Source organism: Pongo pygmaeus, chromosome 6, assembly GCF_028885625.2.
Source record: "Pongo pygmaeus isolate AG05252 chromosome 6, NHGRI_mPonPyg2-v2.0_pri, whole genome shotgun sequence".
NCBI classification, from domain to species: domain Eukaryota; kingdom Metazoa; phylum Chordata; class Mammalia; order Primates; family Hominidae; genus Pongo; species Pongo pygmaeus.
In genome coordinates, this window is record NC_072379.2 from 81885964 (window position 1) to 81904714 (window position 18751).

The window sequence follows — 18751 nt, forward strand, 5'->3', positions numbered from 1 at the left end:
TTCAACAATGCTGTAGGGTAAGTACAACTCATACCATAGGCAACTTCCATAATTACTATGATTTAGAATGGATTATTTCATTTTCACTTGAAACTGACCTAAGGATTAATGTATTACCATAATTACATGATTTGTGGTAAAGGAAATGGGTTTTGGCTTCAAGAGAAGATTGCTGAAAGCAAGCCCCACTCTTTCAAGTGCATCCATTGGTTTTAGCTCCTCTAGGATGTGAGGGTTTGGCTTTTAGGAACTATGTTCCATTAAGTAGGTATCTCTTTTAACCAGGATGGTGTTATGTGTAGGGAAAAACAAACCCACCTGTGGAGTTGAGAGCATGTCCAGGCTCCAGGAACACATTTTGCCATCAGTGGAGACAGTGATGAGGTTATGAGCATTCTGGGTCCCAACAACATTTACACAGTACACGGGATGCTGCAAAAACATAAACAAGGAGGATCAGAGACATATCCAAGAGGAAATGCTTACATTTGAGTGTCAAACACATTACTCTAAAACACAGATTAAAGAGTGACATAATCCTACTATAATACAAGCGTCAGGTCATTTGCTGCTTTTGATTTGAACCTGATTTCTTTCTAAAAGCTCTGGCAGCGACACATAATAGTGGAAAACTTACAAAGCTTCACCTTGCTCAGTCAGAATGCAATGCAGTGGAACAGAAGGAAGCTAGAACAAATGAGGTTTGATGGGGCAGAGGCAATGCAGGGAGGTGAATTTGAATTACCTGAATAAGTCTCCACTGCATAGTTTGGCTTCTAAGCTCAACAAAAGTGATGGAAAAAGACAGTCTTCAAAAGGGTAGAACTACTGACTTTTGGAAGGAATACATGTTACTAAATCTGGAGTTTAATGCATTATAGTCACAATGCCAAACATTTGTTAACATTCTTTATAAAAAGTGATTAATATTCATAACCATTTTAATCTAGGGGAGAGATACTAGTGGTGAGATTATTGGCACAATGTACCTAGAGAGATAAAATTAGGTTCTTCTATGTTACTGCAAAATCTAGGATAATAATATATTTATTTTTCAAAATACCGTTTGCAGTAGTATAGAGGCTTAGATTTGGCCAGGGCATTGCGAAAGGTCATTTATACATCCCAGCAACCATACACAAGATGTTGTAACCCTCTGTCATACTCTAGTGAGTTATCCCACTCTGCAGAATTCTAAACGGTAGGCTAAAATCATTGGCAGCTGTGTATTAAACACTAAATGGAAGGTTACCATGAGCAGAACCTACAGCAATTTGGGTTAGATTTCAGGCAGTTCAGCCATCAGTGGCCAAACCACACTTACTTGGTGCTTCTTTTTGCAAATAGCTGACAGTGTAAGTCTTACCCTTGGTGAGTTACTGTCCATAATACCTAGCCACAACTACAATGAAACAATATTTAATATTGGAAAGTTGATATTGTATAAAGGATGGTTCCCAAACTATTATTATCATATAAACTGCTGGTCAGAAGGAGTGGTAATAATCATCTAATGTAGCTACTCATCTGCCTCAACCAAGAGGTGGTCCAAACTCTGCTTAAACACCTTCCTTAAAGGGCAGCGAGTTTTCGCAGTATCCTGGGGGAGTTTTTTCTTCTACTAATGGGGATAAAGAAAGTTCAAGGAGATACTTTCAGTGCAGTGCCCTGTGGGACCAAACGAATCAAGTCAAAACAGTACAGCTTTTTGAATATTTATAGATAGTTGTTCCCTGTTACTCCTCTCTCTGCCAAATCTTTTCTTACCCAGACTGTCACTAATTCCTTCATCTGTTCCTTGGGTACCTGGTTTTCAAAACCTTCCCTATCCTGGTGAATCTCTTTTGAAAATGCTGTATTTTGTCTGATTCCTCTTCCAGTGAGGTTCTGAGAATAAAACAGAACAGTCTACCTATATTCTGACCAGCAGAATATAGAAACCTGGGTAGCATTGAATTATCACTTCTCATGTGATAAAAAATATGCCTGCATTTAATGCATGCTAAGATTACATCTGCTTTTTTGACAATTATATCACCTTTTTCCCCCATGCTGATGGACAGTCAGCTAAGTCCCTATGTCTTTCACACCATGTCCCTACTGAAACTTCCAAATGAATCAGCCTTAGTGGATCTGCACATAGTAAGTACAGCAGAGATCTGAAGCTAAATGTTATCCCAATCAGTTCTGTAAGTATCAGGAGGGCTGATTGGTTGTGGGATTGTAGGCAATGCTCTTTCCCAAGTCTCTGATGTATGTAGAGCCCCAGGCAGTGTATTATCAAGCCTGGAGCCACACAGCATGCTAACCTCTGTGTGGAAATCAAATGGAAGATTGGATGTAACAAATTTTCACCTGAAAATGGTATAGACTTAGTAAAATGGAAGAATGGGAAGGCAGGGTCCAAATACTGTTATGAACCTGAAATACGTCTTGTTTTTCAACAAGAGTCCAGTGGGGCTTCTTTAATAACCACTGAGCAGCAACACAAATCATTAAACACTAACAGATTAAGACTCAGAAAGGTCCAGCAGAGAAAGAAAGCAAGTCTAGAAGAATGTGTAGAGCCATGTGCCCGGAGAAAGTGTGAGTGGCAGCCCCTCCCAGGCTTTAATCAGCACTACTGGCCTGTGCTTCCATGAGTAATAAAACTCAGTTTAAAAGAAAAAAGAGGTGTAATGAAACCAAAACAGAAGCAGACACTGGAGCATGCCTACACACACACACACATACACACACACACACACACACACACACACACACACACACACACACACAACTCTACCATTAAGGAAGAAGAAAGCTACAGTACACCTCATTTTTCCAGTATAGATGCCAGATTGTTTTTATTTATCTTGGAAATAAACTTACTGTGTGCCTGAGGGATTTTGTTTTACTTATGATTTCCTGTTGTCCCAAATGCATACGTGTGGTGGGTGTGAAAGGAAATTAGTGAGTAATCTGTGGTGGGCCTCTTTTTCCTTTTTGATCCTGGTACCAATCAGTTAGCCAATAGTGAAAGTTGAAAGACAGTCACAAAATTAACTTTTCACTTTTAGCTGTAGATTAGAAAAAGCAAACAAACAAACAAACAAAACCCCCCCGAAAAAAACCAAAACAACAACAACAAAAAACAGCAAAAGAGAAAAGTGGACAAGTTTTGTTTCTTTTTCCTCTTTTTTTTTTTTTTTAGAGGAAGTCTCCCTCTGTCGCCCAGGCTGCAGTGCAGTGGTAAAATCTCGGCACACTCCCACCTCCGCCTCCCGGTTTCAAGCGATTCTTATGCCTCAGCCTCCCAAGAAGCTAGGATTACAGGCGTGTACCACCACACCCAGCTACTTTTTGTATTTTTAGTAGAGACAGCCTTTCTCCATGTTGACCAGCCTGGTCTCGAACCCCTGGCCTCAAGTGATCCGCCTGTCTTGGCCTCCCAAAATGCTGGCATTAAAGGTGTGAGCCACCATGCCTGGCCTATTTTATTTTCTAACAGAAATAACATCAGTAAGTTTGATAATAACAGTATTTTAGTTGTGATGATCACACTCTAAGTTACTCGCAAAAGAAATGTTAATTTTTTGGAAGAGCTCCTGGTTTAGAATTTTCCCCAAAAGCTTACTGCTAAATGTTCTAACATTTGGATTTACAATTTCGGAAATTTCAGAAGATATGTTCAGAAATACACCAGCCACCCAAACAGGGCCAAGACATGGTTTCACACTACTTCACCAAACACCTGCATCAAGCCCACCTTCTCCTGGGCCACAATTTTCTGTTATTAGTTTGGGGAAATGGGGTAGGCAAAAGCAATTTCCCAAGATTCCCAAAAACTAGTTTCACCTGCATGTGTCTTTGGCCCCAGTCAATCAGAATTGGGGCTGACTTGGTATTTGTCATTTCCCATTGATAATCTTACAAGAGTAGGAGAATTTTTCTCCTCGTGGACTTAGCTAAACAGCTGGCAGTCCTTTTTCATGCCAGAGTGCTTTTGAGGCCAGCATATGAAACAAATGCAGCAAGCACATTAAGGAAATTGAAAACAAGAGTAAAGCTGTATCCTTGGGCATAATTTGGGCATTTCAGAGAAAGAACATCAGTTACCCTGAGTGTCAAGGTAGCAAGGATTGATGGAGACACGCCTGTCTTCTCATTCCTCTGAACAATTGCTGTACACAGCTGTCATTCTCTTAAAGAAAATGACAGAGTAGTTGTCTTATGAACACTATACTGAACCTCTTCTACTAAATTATGGGTAATGGTTTTGAGATGTTGACTTTTAACCCCAGGGATTATATTGTCATTGTAGACTTTATGTTGAGACTAACACCACACATTCCAGAATTTAAAGTCAAAGTACTCTCTCAAATCACAAATGGAAAAGGCCGGTTGGCAAAAGTCCCATATATCATCCCTTGATGTGAAATCCTTACTCTTCAGGATCTATTTGAAAATACGTGTTTCCACCTTATAATGTAAATGCATAGGGTTTCTTTGGGAAAACAATTCCACAGATGCCTCTTCCAAGGTTTCTCTTCACTGGTGGCCTTTGGGAGAGCCAAGGAGATCCTCCCTACATGCTAGCACATGGAGGTTATTAAGAGACATCCCTAAAGCCAGTGCTTCCTTCATCTACTTTTTACTCAACTTTTAGTTGGTCAGGATTCAATCATAATAAAGTAGATCTTCTCAACTTGGCATTACTGAAAACATCCATACTTTTTTGAGTAGAGTTATTTTCTCTTTCAGAGCCTGGCGGCTCACAGGGATATGGCAAAAATTTGCATTACCGTGTGTGCAGCAGCTGATAAGGGCGTCCGCTGCACTGGAGTCCTTCGATGACTGCGATTGTCCCAGAGGACAATCTGGCCCGAGTAAGTCCCACCAACCACCAAGTTAGGATGGAAACGGGCGAAGCAGACCGACATCACAGAGGACTGTCAGGGAAAAGGAGAGAGGGAGAGAGATGCAATGTGAAATGGTTGTAGGTGGCTTGTTTCTTCCTGAAAACAGTTTATCACATAAACTCAATACATCCTGGAAAACAAAAAAAACAATTTAAAGCTGGGACTGTAAAACTGCATAGTTACTAAGAAATTTTGTACATAGGCACAGGACTTTCTTTGGAGAGGCTGACCAATGGTTACTCCTTGAAATCTGAAATTTGAAGTCCTGTCCATTTTATCAAATAGGCATGAAACCTATCTTAAGTACATCATTGTTTTGTGGTCTGTAAATCTTGCTTTAGGAACATTTCCCATTTGTCACATAGAATTGCAACAGAACTAATATTAATTCTCCACTAAAGCGTTTACTAGGCAATTCTTTACTTTGAGAGCATGGCCACAACAAGTTACACAATTTGCAGTGTTGGTAAGGGCAGAGTAATTCTAGCTTCAAGGGCTTTAAGATGAGGTCTTCTTTTTGTTTTTCCCTTAATGTAGACTTCCAGGAAGTATACTGATCTCAGACTGATCCAATTGGCTCCTCCTAAAATTCCCTCACCTCCCATGGGCATTCTTCCTGACCTTAATTCTGCCCACTTCAGAAAATTCTTAATGTTATTCCTTGCCTATTTTAACAAACAACAGAAATGGATCTCAGTCCAGCTCTGCCATGGTCTGTCATAGTCTGTCACAAATGTGGTTTCTGAAGCTCCATAAAAGACTACTGGGCAGTACATTTTGTAGGAAATTACTTAGCTGAGATAGAACCATAATGCACTTAAAGTCAGAGAAGCTACTGTTCTGCATCTGCTAAGTCCATTTTGATTCCTACAGTACTTTTCATATTTGCATTTATAAGCTAAAGTAATTGTTTTTAGTGAATACATTTCATGCCTTAATTAAATTAAATGAAGTCACTGAGAACTTACCATGTATAAGGAAGGCACTGCACCAGGAATGGTAGGAATAAAAGGGTAGTCATTGCCCTCAGCAAATTTGTGCTCTGGAAAAAGGAACTAAAAAACACGGATGCAGATGAACAGATGGGCTACCAGTCCACACAGTGCCTTTGTGGAAAACAGAAAAAGGTATCCTCTGCAGAAACACAGTCGTATGGGCAGGTGTGTGCCTTGGCAAATGGAAAGTAAGATGGATTTTCATCCCCACGTGTTCCTTTGGCCTGACGTTCTTGTGCAGAGCACAACTTGCACACCGAAGTAGCAGCCTTGAATGTGATACATGCTATGACTAAATTGTAGGAGCATGTGGAGTGTGTGTGTGTGTCTCTGCGTTTGAGGGGGATAGGTGGAAGGGGAAGATTTGTTTTAGTTAGGGAGGGGGAGAGGAGGCTGGAAATGGTGAGATGGTTGGAAAGACCTCATGGAAGAGGATGAATCACACCTTGAAGTATATATGGAACATTCAAAGAGTGCAGAGAAGCAACAGGCATTCCTGAAGGATAGGATAATGAAGGAAAAGGACTAGAGGCAGCAAAATGGGACTTGTGAGCAGCTCATAGTCTTTTTTGGCTGGGAAGGGGCTTGCTTGGAAGAATCAGATAGTAGGAAGAGTGACTAAGAGATTGCCTGGGCTAGACAGCAGAAAGCCTTGAATGACATTATTTGGAATTTTTTCTATGGACAATGGTGAGAAATCACAACTTTTGGAGCAAATGAGTAAGAGGATCCAACGTCATAACTGATACGCCAGCAAAGTAGTAACAAAAAAACCCAAAACAAAAACCTATGACCTCTTTTTGACTAGTAAACTAAACATCTACTAAAAAAAAAAAAAACAGAACAAGACAAAAAACAAGAAACCAAACTCAGATCTCCTATCAGCCTAAGGCTTCCTAGTTAGAAACAGCCTCAGATACTCTGAGGGAGAATAAAGAATGTAGACTATTTTTCAATGTCATGTTTCCCTACTTTGAATGATTTTCAGTTTCAATTCCTTGAACATGATTCAATGGAGAACATGCTCATGCCCCAATCTGGTTTTCATAAAGTTCAAGAATAACTCTCAATAATGATACTGAATTAAAGAAAAAGAAAATAAGGCTGGTCAGCTTCTTGTTTTACACATCCCACAGAAATGATTCTTAGCTTTCAATTGATGAAATTCTTATGTTGCTGGAGCTATGTTGGAAACTTTTTTTAAAAGCTTCAGAAAGATTTAAAATTATCCAGGTGGTATCAACAATTGAATTTACCAAAGCTCAAATCGATATGGATAAAGGAATGTCATTCAATTTTTTAAAATGCAGAATTCAACCACTTGATTGCTTCTGTGTTTCAGCTAAATCCAAGCAAATATCCCCCCCGCCAAGCTTGTACTGTTTGTTGAGACTAAACCAGAGGAAAACCAGCAGTGGAGGTATTTCTATAAAACTGAAACACATAGTTGGCAATCAACTAGAACCCAACCCTATATGGTGAGAACTCCAGTACCTACTTGTTCATTCATTAATTTGCTCATTCTTCATTCGTTCATTCATCCAACACTTACCACCAACAAAGGACTATTAAACCATTTCAAAAAATTTTAAATGTCACAAAAGCCCTCATCTCAAATTCAGAATTCTATTTAAATTTGATAAAAAGTCAAGTTAATGCTAAAAAAGAGTAACACCATCTTGCAGCACCAGAGTTCTGCCTCCAGAGTCTACTTTGTTTTGCTGCAAACCTATTTTTACAATATAACCATGAGGAAAAAGATTAGATTTTTTTTTTCATTTTCTATTTGGAAGATGAGGTATAGTTATGTTCATCAATTTCACTTATATCTTAAGCTCAACATATTAATTATATATGTATTACATGACATATATGTTAAAATATATACAGATATATTTACATATCTATTCTGTGTTCAACACAGATCTCCAGGGTACACCACACTATGCACTATCATTCATGTAAAAATGCTAATGTAGTAAGATCTCAATTGTCTAGATGTAAACTTGAGAATTCAGTCATTTCACAAGATGTCTTTACATACCCTGATATTTGATGTAATGGTGGCCAACATTTGGATGAGTGAGTTAATTTTTTTATTTTTCATCCAAAAGTTTTCTTGCCTTGTTATTCTATAAGAATATATGTGTATAGATATACATTTATAGTCTTAACTACAGTTTGGACAATGAGAGCTCCTCTTTTAATTTGGAAAGTCTACATCAACAATCCTCAGAGTAAAAGGTCTCAGAAACCTTTTACTGTTGCAACCCCCTGCTGTTCACACAGCTACCTATCTAGTCATTGCTGTTGCTGCTGATTGTCATAGAATTTACTGACTGTGAGTAAAAAGAGCAAATGATATCATCCTGTCAATTATCTCTATTTGGTTAAAAGTAAAAAAGCATTTCAGAAAAATTGGTTGACACTACTAAAAAATGTGGGGTTTTTTTGTCCTTCATTTTTAACAGTACATTTTTCTGGAGATAAAATCTAAAAAAACATTATTAGTAACACCATTGTTATTTTTAAAAATTTCATTACTTTCCTATGTAGTTGAAATTTTATATTAAGTTATTTAGTGTTATAATAAAGCATTATTAAACTAAGGCTAATAAAATGCAGACAAACAATTAACTGGAAACAAGAAGTTTCCTTGCCTTGTTCTTCTATAAGAATATATATGTGTATAGATATTTTTATAGTCATATTTCCTATTTTATTTTATTCCTTAAAATGTTAATGCCTTAGAATTACTTTGAAAAATAACGTATGGCCTTTAAAAATTCAAATCGAGCTGGGTGCAGAGGCTCACACCTCACTCCCAGAACTTTGGGATGCCAAGGTGGGAGGATTGGTTGAGCCTAGGAGTTCGAGAATAGCATGGGCAACATGGTGAAACCCCATCTCTACAAAATATTTAAAAAAGAAAAACCAATCAAGTAGTTTACGTGAGTGGAAAATAATTACAAAGTTGGTGAGGCTCTTTCAATAATGTTAACTCATCAAAGTAATCTTTTCTGACACTACGGTTGAACTCTATTTTCACAAGGCTATTGATTTCATTGATGTGGCCATATTGTTGGTCAAATCAGGGGCTCAGAAATACGATGAGCTCATATGTAACAAGCTTGATGAAAAACTGGTCAGACTGACTGTCAATATTCCAACACATATAACACAAAGACAGTGTTACATTAGGAATCACAATTTCTAAGAGGGCAAGCATCACATTTTGATTATTTGCACAATATGTTCCTCCCAAGTTCGGACAAGCAAAATTTTGAGACTATATTTTGAAGACCAAGCCATCTCTGTTGACAGTTTCCAATGTTTTTAGCAGATGCCTTAGCCCAGAGGCTCCTGAGAAAACAGTTTGTTTTTTAATCCTGAGCAGATGGCCCAGTTACTGGCTGCCCCTGCAAAGACAGACCACCTCTTATCCATATAGCCACATGTTCACTTGCACATGAGCTGACCCACTAAACAGAGTTCCACCTCTTCATCATCTATTTAAAGAGAAGTCAGTTTATTTTACACCATTCACAGGGAATTCCACAGAGATGAGGGTGAGATTCAGCTTGGAATGTCTCCCTGCACTCACCGCACACCATCACTACATTCAATTCAAGTTAGCCCAGACCCGTCTTTAAGTGGCTGTGGAGGCTGTTTTCTATTTTGTAGAGCTAATCCAGGCCAGCTTAGAGATGGTACTTCCCCTTAACCACAGACCCAGATGCCCAGGGTGAACAACCTTTGGTCATTCCTGGCTGGGAAGCTTACCCTCTAGGCTCCCATTTGATCTGGTTGCCTGTGACCTTCCATGCGTGGCACTCTGCCCACTCCCCAGCCATCATGCCTGGGTGGGAGAAATAAGGGTTCTGCTCTCAAAAGCATCTCCTATTTCAAGTACCATCTCTTCTGGGGAGAGGATGGTCCTCAGGGAGGGACTGGTCATATTGTTGCCATATGCTGTTTAATGGTGGCTGACGTTTTATTTGCCTAAAAACAAATGCTTCACTGTCAGAGGGCTTTGAGGCAGACAGATCAGATGCTTCTAGCTACTAGTGAACTAGTAGGCATTTCTGCAAGTACCTAAGAAACCCACAAAGGTATTTCTTTTGTTAATGGAAAAGTGTATTTGGAGAAGACTGCTGTTGAAAACCCCTCCTATAGGCAATCATGTAGCACCAGGCATTTGGCAACATGGAAGGTGTGAAGCTGGTCAAGACGACATGAGTCATGGGTCAGGCACTTAACTTTAATTGAGATGAAGGGAAAGGGTCTTTTTTTCTTTATATTATTATTATTATTATTATTGAGACAAGGTCTCACTCTGTCACCTAGGCTGGAATGCAATGGCACAGTCATAGCTCACTGTAGCCTCGACCTCCTGGGCTCAAGTGATCCTCCTGCCTCAGCCTCCTGAGTAGCTGGGATTACAGGCACATGCAACCACACCGAGGTAATTTTTAAATTTTTTTTGTAGAGATGGGGTCTTGCTATGTTGCCATGGCTGATCTCAAACTCCTGGGCTCAAGCAATCTTGTTGCCTCAACCTCCCAAAGTGCTGGGATTACAGGTATGAGCCAACATATCCAGCCTCTTTTTTCTTCTAAAACTCTCCCTTCCTCTCTCTAAGTCTCTGTCCTGGGGTGCACAGGCTATTCTTCTAAATTCTAAGAGGAGTAAACATCTATCAAAGTTATCACCCCATTAATGTGGGGATGCCCTGGAGCAAAGTTTGAGTTAGTTACCTGCTCCTTCTTGACACTCTTTATACTAAGAAATAAAAAGCAGCTGATTCTAAAATTTGATTTCCCATAGATTAGAAACCCATCATCCTGATAACCTTTCTTAGAATTCCTTGGAATTTTCATGGCTTTCAGTATTTAGACTCTATCATGTGCCTTGTCCTGGCTTTTATGCTGAGAATACAAAGGTAGTGTGCAAACCACAATGACTTACCATTTAACATCCACTAGGTTGGCTATAATTTTTAAAAATGGAAATAAGCGTTAGTGACAATGTGGAGAGATTGGAACACTCATTACAATGCTTGTGGGAATGTACAATGGTGCAGCCACTCTGGAGAACAATCTGGCAGTTCCCCAAAAAGTTAAACATAGAATTATCATATATCCCACCAATTCCACTTCTAGGTATATATACCCAAGATAATTGAAAAAATATGTCTACACAAAAAACTTGTGCACTAATGTCCACAGCGGCATTATTCATAATTGTTAATAAGTGGAAACAACTCAAATGTCCCTCAACTGAGGAATGAATAAACGAAATGTGGTAAATCCATACAATGGAATGTTTGGCAATAAAAAGAATAAAGTACTGATGCATGGTATAGCATGGAAGAACCTTGAAATCATTATGCTAACTGAAACAACTCATAAAAGGCCACTTATTGTATGATTCCATTTACATGAAATGTCCAGAATAGGCAAATCCATAGAGTCAGAAATCTGAGTCGTGGTTGTCTAGGGCTGGGCTTGGAAGGAGTGAGGAATGACTACTAAATATGGGATTTCTTTATGTGATGATAAAAATGTTCTGGAATTAGACAATGCTAATTGTCCAACTTTGTGAATATACTAAAAAAACACAAAATTGTATGTTTTAAAAGGGTAAATTTGTGGTATGTAAAATATATCTTAATTGTTAAAAGTGTGCAGACATGTTTCTGACCTCATGAAACTTACCAACCTTATTTGTTATCTTCAAGACAACTGTGTCTGTACTCCTTGGATCACTCTTTCCTCAATCAATTATTTCTCCCTGTTTCCTTCTTCCTGAGCATCATCTTCAGTTTCTACTTCCTGAGAGGCAGGGAGGTAGAAAGGGAGGATTGGCAGACCCAGAGTCCCAAGAACTGACTTTCTGCTCTGACACCTTACTAGCTGTGTGATTCCTTTAAGCCTTAAGTTGTTTGTTTGCATATTTGAGGGACACATTTTCAAATTATTTATTTTTAAAATTGTGGTGAAATACTCATAACATAAAATTTGTTACCATCCTAACCATTTTCAAGTGTACGGTTCAGTGACATTAAACATATTCACATTGTTGTGCAACCATCACCATCATCCATCTCCAGAACCTTTTGATCTTCTCCAATTGAAACTTGGTACCCGTTAAACAATAACTCCTCATTCCTCCCCCATCCCCCATCCCTCATCACTCTTCACCAGGCTCTGGTAACCACCATTCTACTTTCTGTCTCTACAAATTTGACTACTTGAGGTACCTCATATAAGTATTATCATATAATATTTATCCTTTTGTGATTGGCTATTTCACTTAGCATAATGTCTTCATGGTTTATCTATGTTGTAGCATGTGTCAAAATTTCTTTCCTTTTTAAGGCTGAATAATATTCCATTGTATGCATAAACCACATCTGGTTTTATCCATTCATTCATCAATGGACACTTTCTGGCTATTGTGAATAATGCTGCTAAGAATATGGGTGCACAACTAACTCTTTGAGATCCTGCTTTCAATTATTTTGGGTACATACCCGTAAGTGGAAATGCAAGATCATAATGTAGTTCTATTTTTTATTTTTTGACAAACCATCACACTGTTTTCTATAGCAGTGATATGGTTTGACTGTGTCCCCACTCAAATCTCATCTTGAGTTTCCACGTGTTGTGGGAGGGACCCAGTGGGAGGTAACTGGATCATGGGGCAGGTCTTTCCCATGGTGTTCTTGTGGTGGTGGGTGGGTATCACAAGATCTGATGGTATTATAAGGGGGAGTTTCCCTGCATGAGCTTTAATTTTTATTTTTATTTTTATTTTTTGCCTGCTGCCATCCATGGTAAGACATGACTTACTCCTCCTTGCCTTCCACTATGATTGTGAGGCTTCCCCAACCACGTGGAACTGTAAGTCCATATTAAACCTCTTTCTTTTGTAAATTTCCCAGTCTTGAGTATGTTTTTATCAGCAGCGTGAAAACGGACTAATGCAAGAGTGGCACCATTTTACATTCCACCCACAATACATAAGGGTTTCAATTTCTCCATGTCCCTCACCAACACTTGCTATTTTCTGTCCTTTTTTTTTTTTTTGGCTTTCTTTTTAGTACTAGCCGTTCTAATGGATATGAGGTATCTAAGCCTTATTTTTTTTGTTATAATAGGAACATGACAGTTCTTGCCCTACCTATGAAACAGGCATTTTCTTTGCCTATTTTCCCTGGGGCTGTTGGAAGATTTGAATTAGGTAATGTAGTTTAAAGACAGATAAACAATATATTCCCATATAGAATTAGAAATTACTACCTCCTGATTCAAAGAAACATCTCTAAACACTATAAGTAGTCCAGAGGACTCCTCTTGCTCAACAAATCTTTCTCCAATAATTTCAGTAGTAATTCTTGGTCCTGCCCTGTTGATGGAGGTTGTCCTGATGATCTAGTAACACATGTTACTACATCATTTCTTATGTGGTTTAACTATTTTAAGTCCTTATTCTTGACAGTTCTTTCACACCTTGAATTAGAGCTGGACTCTATTGATCTGTGATGTGACTTTACATCTAATTATTACTTATTCATCATTTACAGGTACCCTTCAGATAATTTTCTAAATAGTACTACTCCAAATTCGCCTGTACCTTAGCATCTGTTGGGAGGCTTTAAAAAATCTCAAATGCTCAGGCCACATCCTATACCAATTTAGTCAGAATTTCTGGGGGTGCGACTGGGGCATTAGTATTTTGCCGTCAAGTGTGAAAAGTACTGTTTTTTGGAGAGTTCATAAAAAAAAAAAAAACCATTGGTTACTAGAGGCTGGAATAGAAGGACTGGGGAGATATTAGTCAAAGGATATAAAATTTCAGTTAGATAGGAGGAATAAATTCAAGAGATCTACTGTACAACATGGTGACTACAGTTAATAACAATGTATTATATATTTAAAAATTGCAGAGAGTAGATTTTATGTGTTCTCACTACAAAAAATGACGTGTATATTAAATAGCTTGATTTAGCCCTTCCACAATGTATACATATCAAACAAAACATCATGTTGTATACCATAGATATATACAATTTCGCTTAATTCACAAAGAAACAAAAAACACAAACCCCTGAGTCCTCACTGTGATATACTTAATCAGAATTTCCAAGGTAGACATCTAGTGATCTGTGTATTTAACAAACCCATCTAGGTGCTTCATATCATATCCAGGAGAAAAATGGAAAACACAGTTCTAAAACAATTAATTCATGGAGTATGACCCATTGTCATTGTGGAATAAGTTTCCTTCCGCATCAATGTAGGTCTGGATATTTCCCTTATGGAATAGTGTCATTTTCACAACCAGCCCAACTGAGAAACTTATGATATGTTCCTCTGCTAGAATACCATTCCTTAAATTCCTTCAAGGTTATTTGCTAGTTTTTACATCTCTCCTTGTTTCTCCTCCCCACTGAAATAATTAGGCTCTTAGAAAATGATAAATAAAAATGAAATGAAGGTTTAGGTCCCAACTTCTCTTCAGCATCACTCTCCAGGTAGACACTAGGAGTTTTCTTATTTATTGTCAGGAATGCTGATGAACATTATCACTGTCACCCTCGGCTACATGGCTATTTACTTGCGGCCAGCATTCCAAAATTTTTGCACACTTACTAAGTAAGTGTCAAGCATATACTACACATCGCTGTACCAGTCTTACTAGGTGGGTAATTTTGCCTATATTTTTTTTCGGATTAGGAAACCCAGGCTCAGAGAAGTAAGCCACTGGCTTAAGATCAAATTAATAGTAAGTGGCAAAGTCCAGATTTGAACCACAGCTTGGCTGACTTTGACACCAATATACTGTGAAAACTTGCATCGGTTGAATGCAGGTGCCTTTTCTCTTTGAGACACGGGTCCCACCTGAGCACTACATTTCTTACTTCCTCACCTCTGTGGGACTGGTACTCACAGGCTAAGCCTCATGCATACCCAGATGGCAGAGAGGGCTTGTGGGCTCCCTGCCTGTTACAGTGGCCTTGGCAGTGAGTCTCTGACCTCTCTCCAGTTCAGTTTCTGCTGCTGGTATAGAGATCGCTCACCTCACTCAGCTCCCAGCCTATCAGTTGCGACAGGTGATAACAGAGTTAATTATTAGCAATTGTGGTGATATTTACCATGAGGTGGGTACTTCCTGCTGGGAACTGATTGAGAACAATTAATCATTTCAGGAGAGTCTAATGAACAGCTAGCAGCTTGGAAACCAGTTGGGTCACTCCTGACAAGCTCTGCATTGACTGCCACTTTGGGAGAAAATGCTTTGTTTTCACCTTGTCACTATATAACCAAAGGAAAAATGCCATTACAATCCAACAAGTTCTTTTGATATTGAGTGTGTCTATTCCTCAAAATAATTACGTGAATAATTATTTATTATTATGAAAAGTGAATAGGGCTGCTATTGTGTACTTTAACAAAAAGTGGAACTTCTTACTTACAGACATAAACAAAGGACCTGAGGAACATTCTTCTGAACTCACATGATATGAAATAATATGCATACTTTTTCACAGTTGTCTCATTGATAGATAGAATCATCTTCGGCAAAATGGTCATATTTTGGAAATAAAAGGATGGCTTGCATTTAGGAAAAAGTTCAAAAATATCAATATCTGACAATAATGCTCACTGAAGCATGTTCAGATCAAAGGTGGCTTTTTCAGTACTGACTGCCAACAGTTCACTAAAGTTTCTTGTCTCTTTTTTAGAAAATATAAAACCCAAGTTGCTAGGCCTAGACTGGAATAGCGATGTGGTACAAGGCGAAGGCAAACTTTGTTTTATTTATAGAGATAAAAAATAACAGGAAGAGATAAAGAATATATTGTTGCCTTTGTATGTTAAAAAGCAACAGTTTTCTTCAAATCAAATGTCTAAATCCTGCTTAATTAAGAGAAAGGAAGTTGATATTTGGTTATGGTGTGTGTTGACATCCACCTCTTTGATTTATGAAAGTATGAACTAGAGAGAACAGATTACTCAAGACAGAAGAAAGAGTTCCAATTTGACAGGAAAAAGTGTAGGCAGCATTAACTTCGGTGCTTGTTAAAACATGAAGGATTAGTAGCAAAAAGGGAGGGAAGACTTGTGAATGTCTCCAGCTTAGGATCTTCAGAAATGTTTGGGGTTTCTTAGAATGGCTCACCCAACCACATGAAAGTGACACTAAGGGAGTCTGCCACACGACTTCTCTAAATCCAGAGCTGGGACTGCTGTACACTGACATCAAACCATCTTACTTGAAGTGTAGCCACAAATTAAATTTATTTTTATTTAAAAAGTACTAAGTCCTTGCAAAGGGGGAAAATATAGCATTCAAAAATATGGTGCTTCCTCCTCGTTCTTGACAGAGCAAGCATGTAAAAAAAGAGCCAGCTTCTTAATCTACGTTCCCTTCCTGGGCCATGTAAAAGAAGCAATAACGTTCATCAGCTACAGAATCCAAGAGAAGAATTCAGTTATCAGGTATTATTTTTTACCAGCACAATACAAAAAAATAAGCTAACCAGATTCAGAACTGTTGTATTGGCGAGAGTGTCTAAAAACAATTGCATCATATGTGTTTCCTGCTTTGGACAATTTCTTTTTGAATTTGTAGGATTCAGGGTTTGTTGTTTGAGGGGGCTGAGAAAGAAAGAAAAAAATCCAGTCTCCATATGTCACTCAATCCCTTGCTGGTAAAATAAATCTACATTTGGAGGATCCACCCAAAGAGTCATGGACTAGCCCACATTAGATCATTACCAAGGCACTTAGGTCAGAAATTATAGGGAGACCATTAAAAAAAAAACAAAAACCTAAAGTGTTCTACTATGCACAGCGTCTTCACATGGTTTTTCTGAATGACTGTGGTGGTTTTGCCAGCTGTGACAGTACACAGAATCAGTTGGATCATTCTAAATTTAGCAAGAAAATAAAATAATTTGGCAAGAATAGGTCCTTCTTCATATTAAAACTATGTGGTGAATATAAACCTTGGGGAAGACAATAAGAAGTGAAGCCCTACACCCAACAAAGCAATGAGGCCAAAGGTAGAAACAGTCTTAGTGAAGATTTGTCTTTTTCTATTTGCCTAGAATGACTTAAATATGCTTATGTCTAAGGCACAAAGATGAACCAGGTGACCTCTAGGACTATGTCTACCTTGGTGGTTCTGTTGATAAACTGCTACTTTGAAGTACTAAAAAGAACTTGGAAAAACTGGATTTAAGTGCTTACTATAAGATATATGGAAGAGACAAGGGTAAACTTATGTTTTAAATTGTTAACCAATCCCAAATCTCACTGAGCCCTCAATTTCTACACCATTGTCGTGTCCACCGAAGAGTCTTTGAAGTTTTGCAAGAGATCCATAGACCGAGAACGGCTGCAGCATAGAAAAGACCAGAAATGTGTCCTTGTGGGTTCATTTCTAAGCTGAAGGCAATTCCCTCTTACCACAACATTTATGTGTACTTGGAAATTCAACAGACAAATGGGAATCAAATTCCCCAGAGTTCAACCTGAGCTGGTTTTTAAAAGGACAAAATAACAAATCAAGAGATAAAGAAAAATATGTGAATAAAAATTCTGGGGGGGATCAAATGATTAAATTTACAACACTTCAGGGATTTTTCTCGGTCCACAAGGGAAATACTATTTTCAATCATAAGACGTAGGATGTACACATTAAGGGGCATTTACATAGAGGCTGAAATTTCCAGTTCAGGAAAAAGAGTCTAGAGGCATATTAAAGACCATCTGTCTGTAGGATTCTATTCTGAACCATGTTCTTCATCGAATTTATATGGGAGATATTATGGGTCAGCTAGAATAAATGTGATAATAAATTCCTAAACATATGTTAGAGTACACCCAATGTATGTGTCAGTCAATTACCATAATAAAAAGCAACATTTTGCTTCATATAAATCTAAATTAAAATGCACAAGGGCAGTATTTTTTTCTTTTCCCTAAAAAAGAAAAAAATGATTTTATACAAAGAATAGGAACAGATTTCCCAGTAATTTGTGCTTTGTGCATAGACTTGTGATGATGAGTCTTTTATCTTTGGAATTGTTGATTGGTGAGATTCATAAAGTGCCTGGTGCAATTCTCCAGGAGTTGAAAAAAAGGAAGGTGTTCAATGATCCTGTGGAGCCAGGAATAATATGAAACCAGATAATGAAGAGTTAAGGAAAGCTTCTAAGCCTGCTAATGAACTCCATCCTGCCCTGGTAAGACCACCCTCCTTTTAAGTAAGAGGTAATTTAATATGCATCTAACTCAGTTGTGTTTGGGCTTCATCCAATCTATGAGTATCAGTGTGATAAATTATAATGAATTGTCTGCAGTACTTCACAAAGTGACTATAACAGACCTGAAAAACAAGATCCATAGCTTGATTTTCCAGCTTCCTTTGAATATTTTCTGCCCTATTCCTGTAAGAACATTCCAAAACTTGAAAATATTTCTTATAGCTCCCCACACTGAAAGTTATGTGCTTTGAGCCCCATTTGATTAGATCCACAGTTGTTGGCTGTCTCTATTAAATCAAGCCCCACACTTGAAAATGACACCAAGAGTGAGACCAGCCAAATAATATAGCAAGAGAACTAACATGGCTCCTTTAGTTTCCAAAGGGTTTCTTTACATGTTAATTTCCCTTTGTAATCCACACGGTGTGCTGGGAAGCAGGTTAGTGAAAGGCACTGGGTTCCTATTTCAGATTCCGAAAAAGCAGCTGGAACCTTACATGTCTGCTGGGAGAAGGGGCAGAAAACGAAAAGGGAGTCAGGAGACTCACGTTCTGGAAAGACTCTCTTTCTATAGC

The 18751-nt window shown here is 38.3% G+C and overlaps 1 protein-coding gene across 2 annotated transcripts in view; it reads right to left on the minus strand.

Annotated features, from left to right (window-relative positions):
• DYNC1I1 (dynein cytoplasmic 1 intermediate chain 1) overlaps window positions 1-18751 on the minus strand; it is a 316684-nt gene that overhangs the window by 65336 nt on the left and 232597 nt on the right. For both annotated transcript variants that reach the window (XM_054496029.2, XM_054496027.2), the window contains 2 exons: window positions 4785-4931; window positions 319-432 (listed from right to left, as the gene is read on the minus strand). In XM_054496029.2, the coding sequence (XP_054352004.1) occupies window positions 319-432; window positions 4785-4931 (261 nt within the window). The remainder of the gene's footprint in view (window positions 1-318; window positions 433-4784; window positions 4932-18751) is intronic.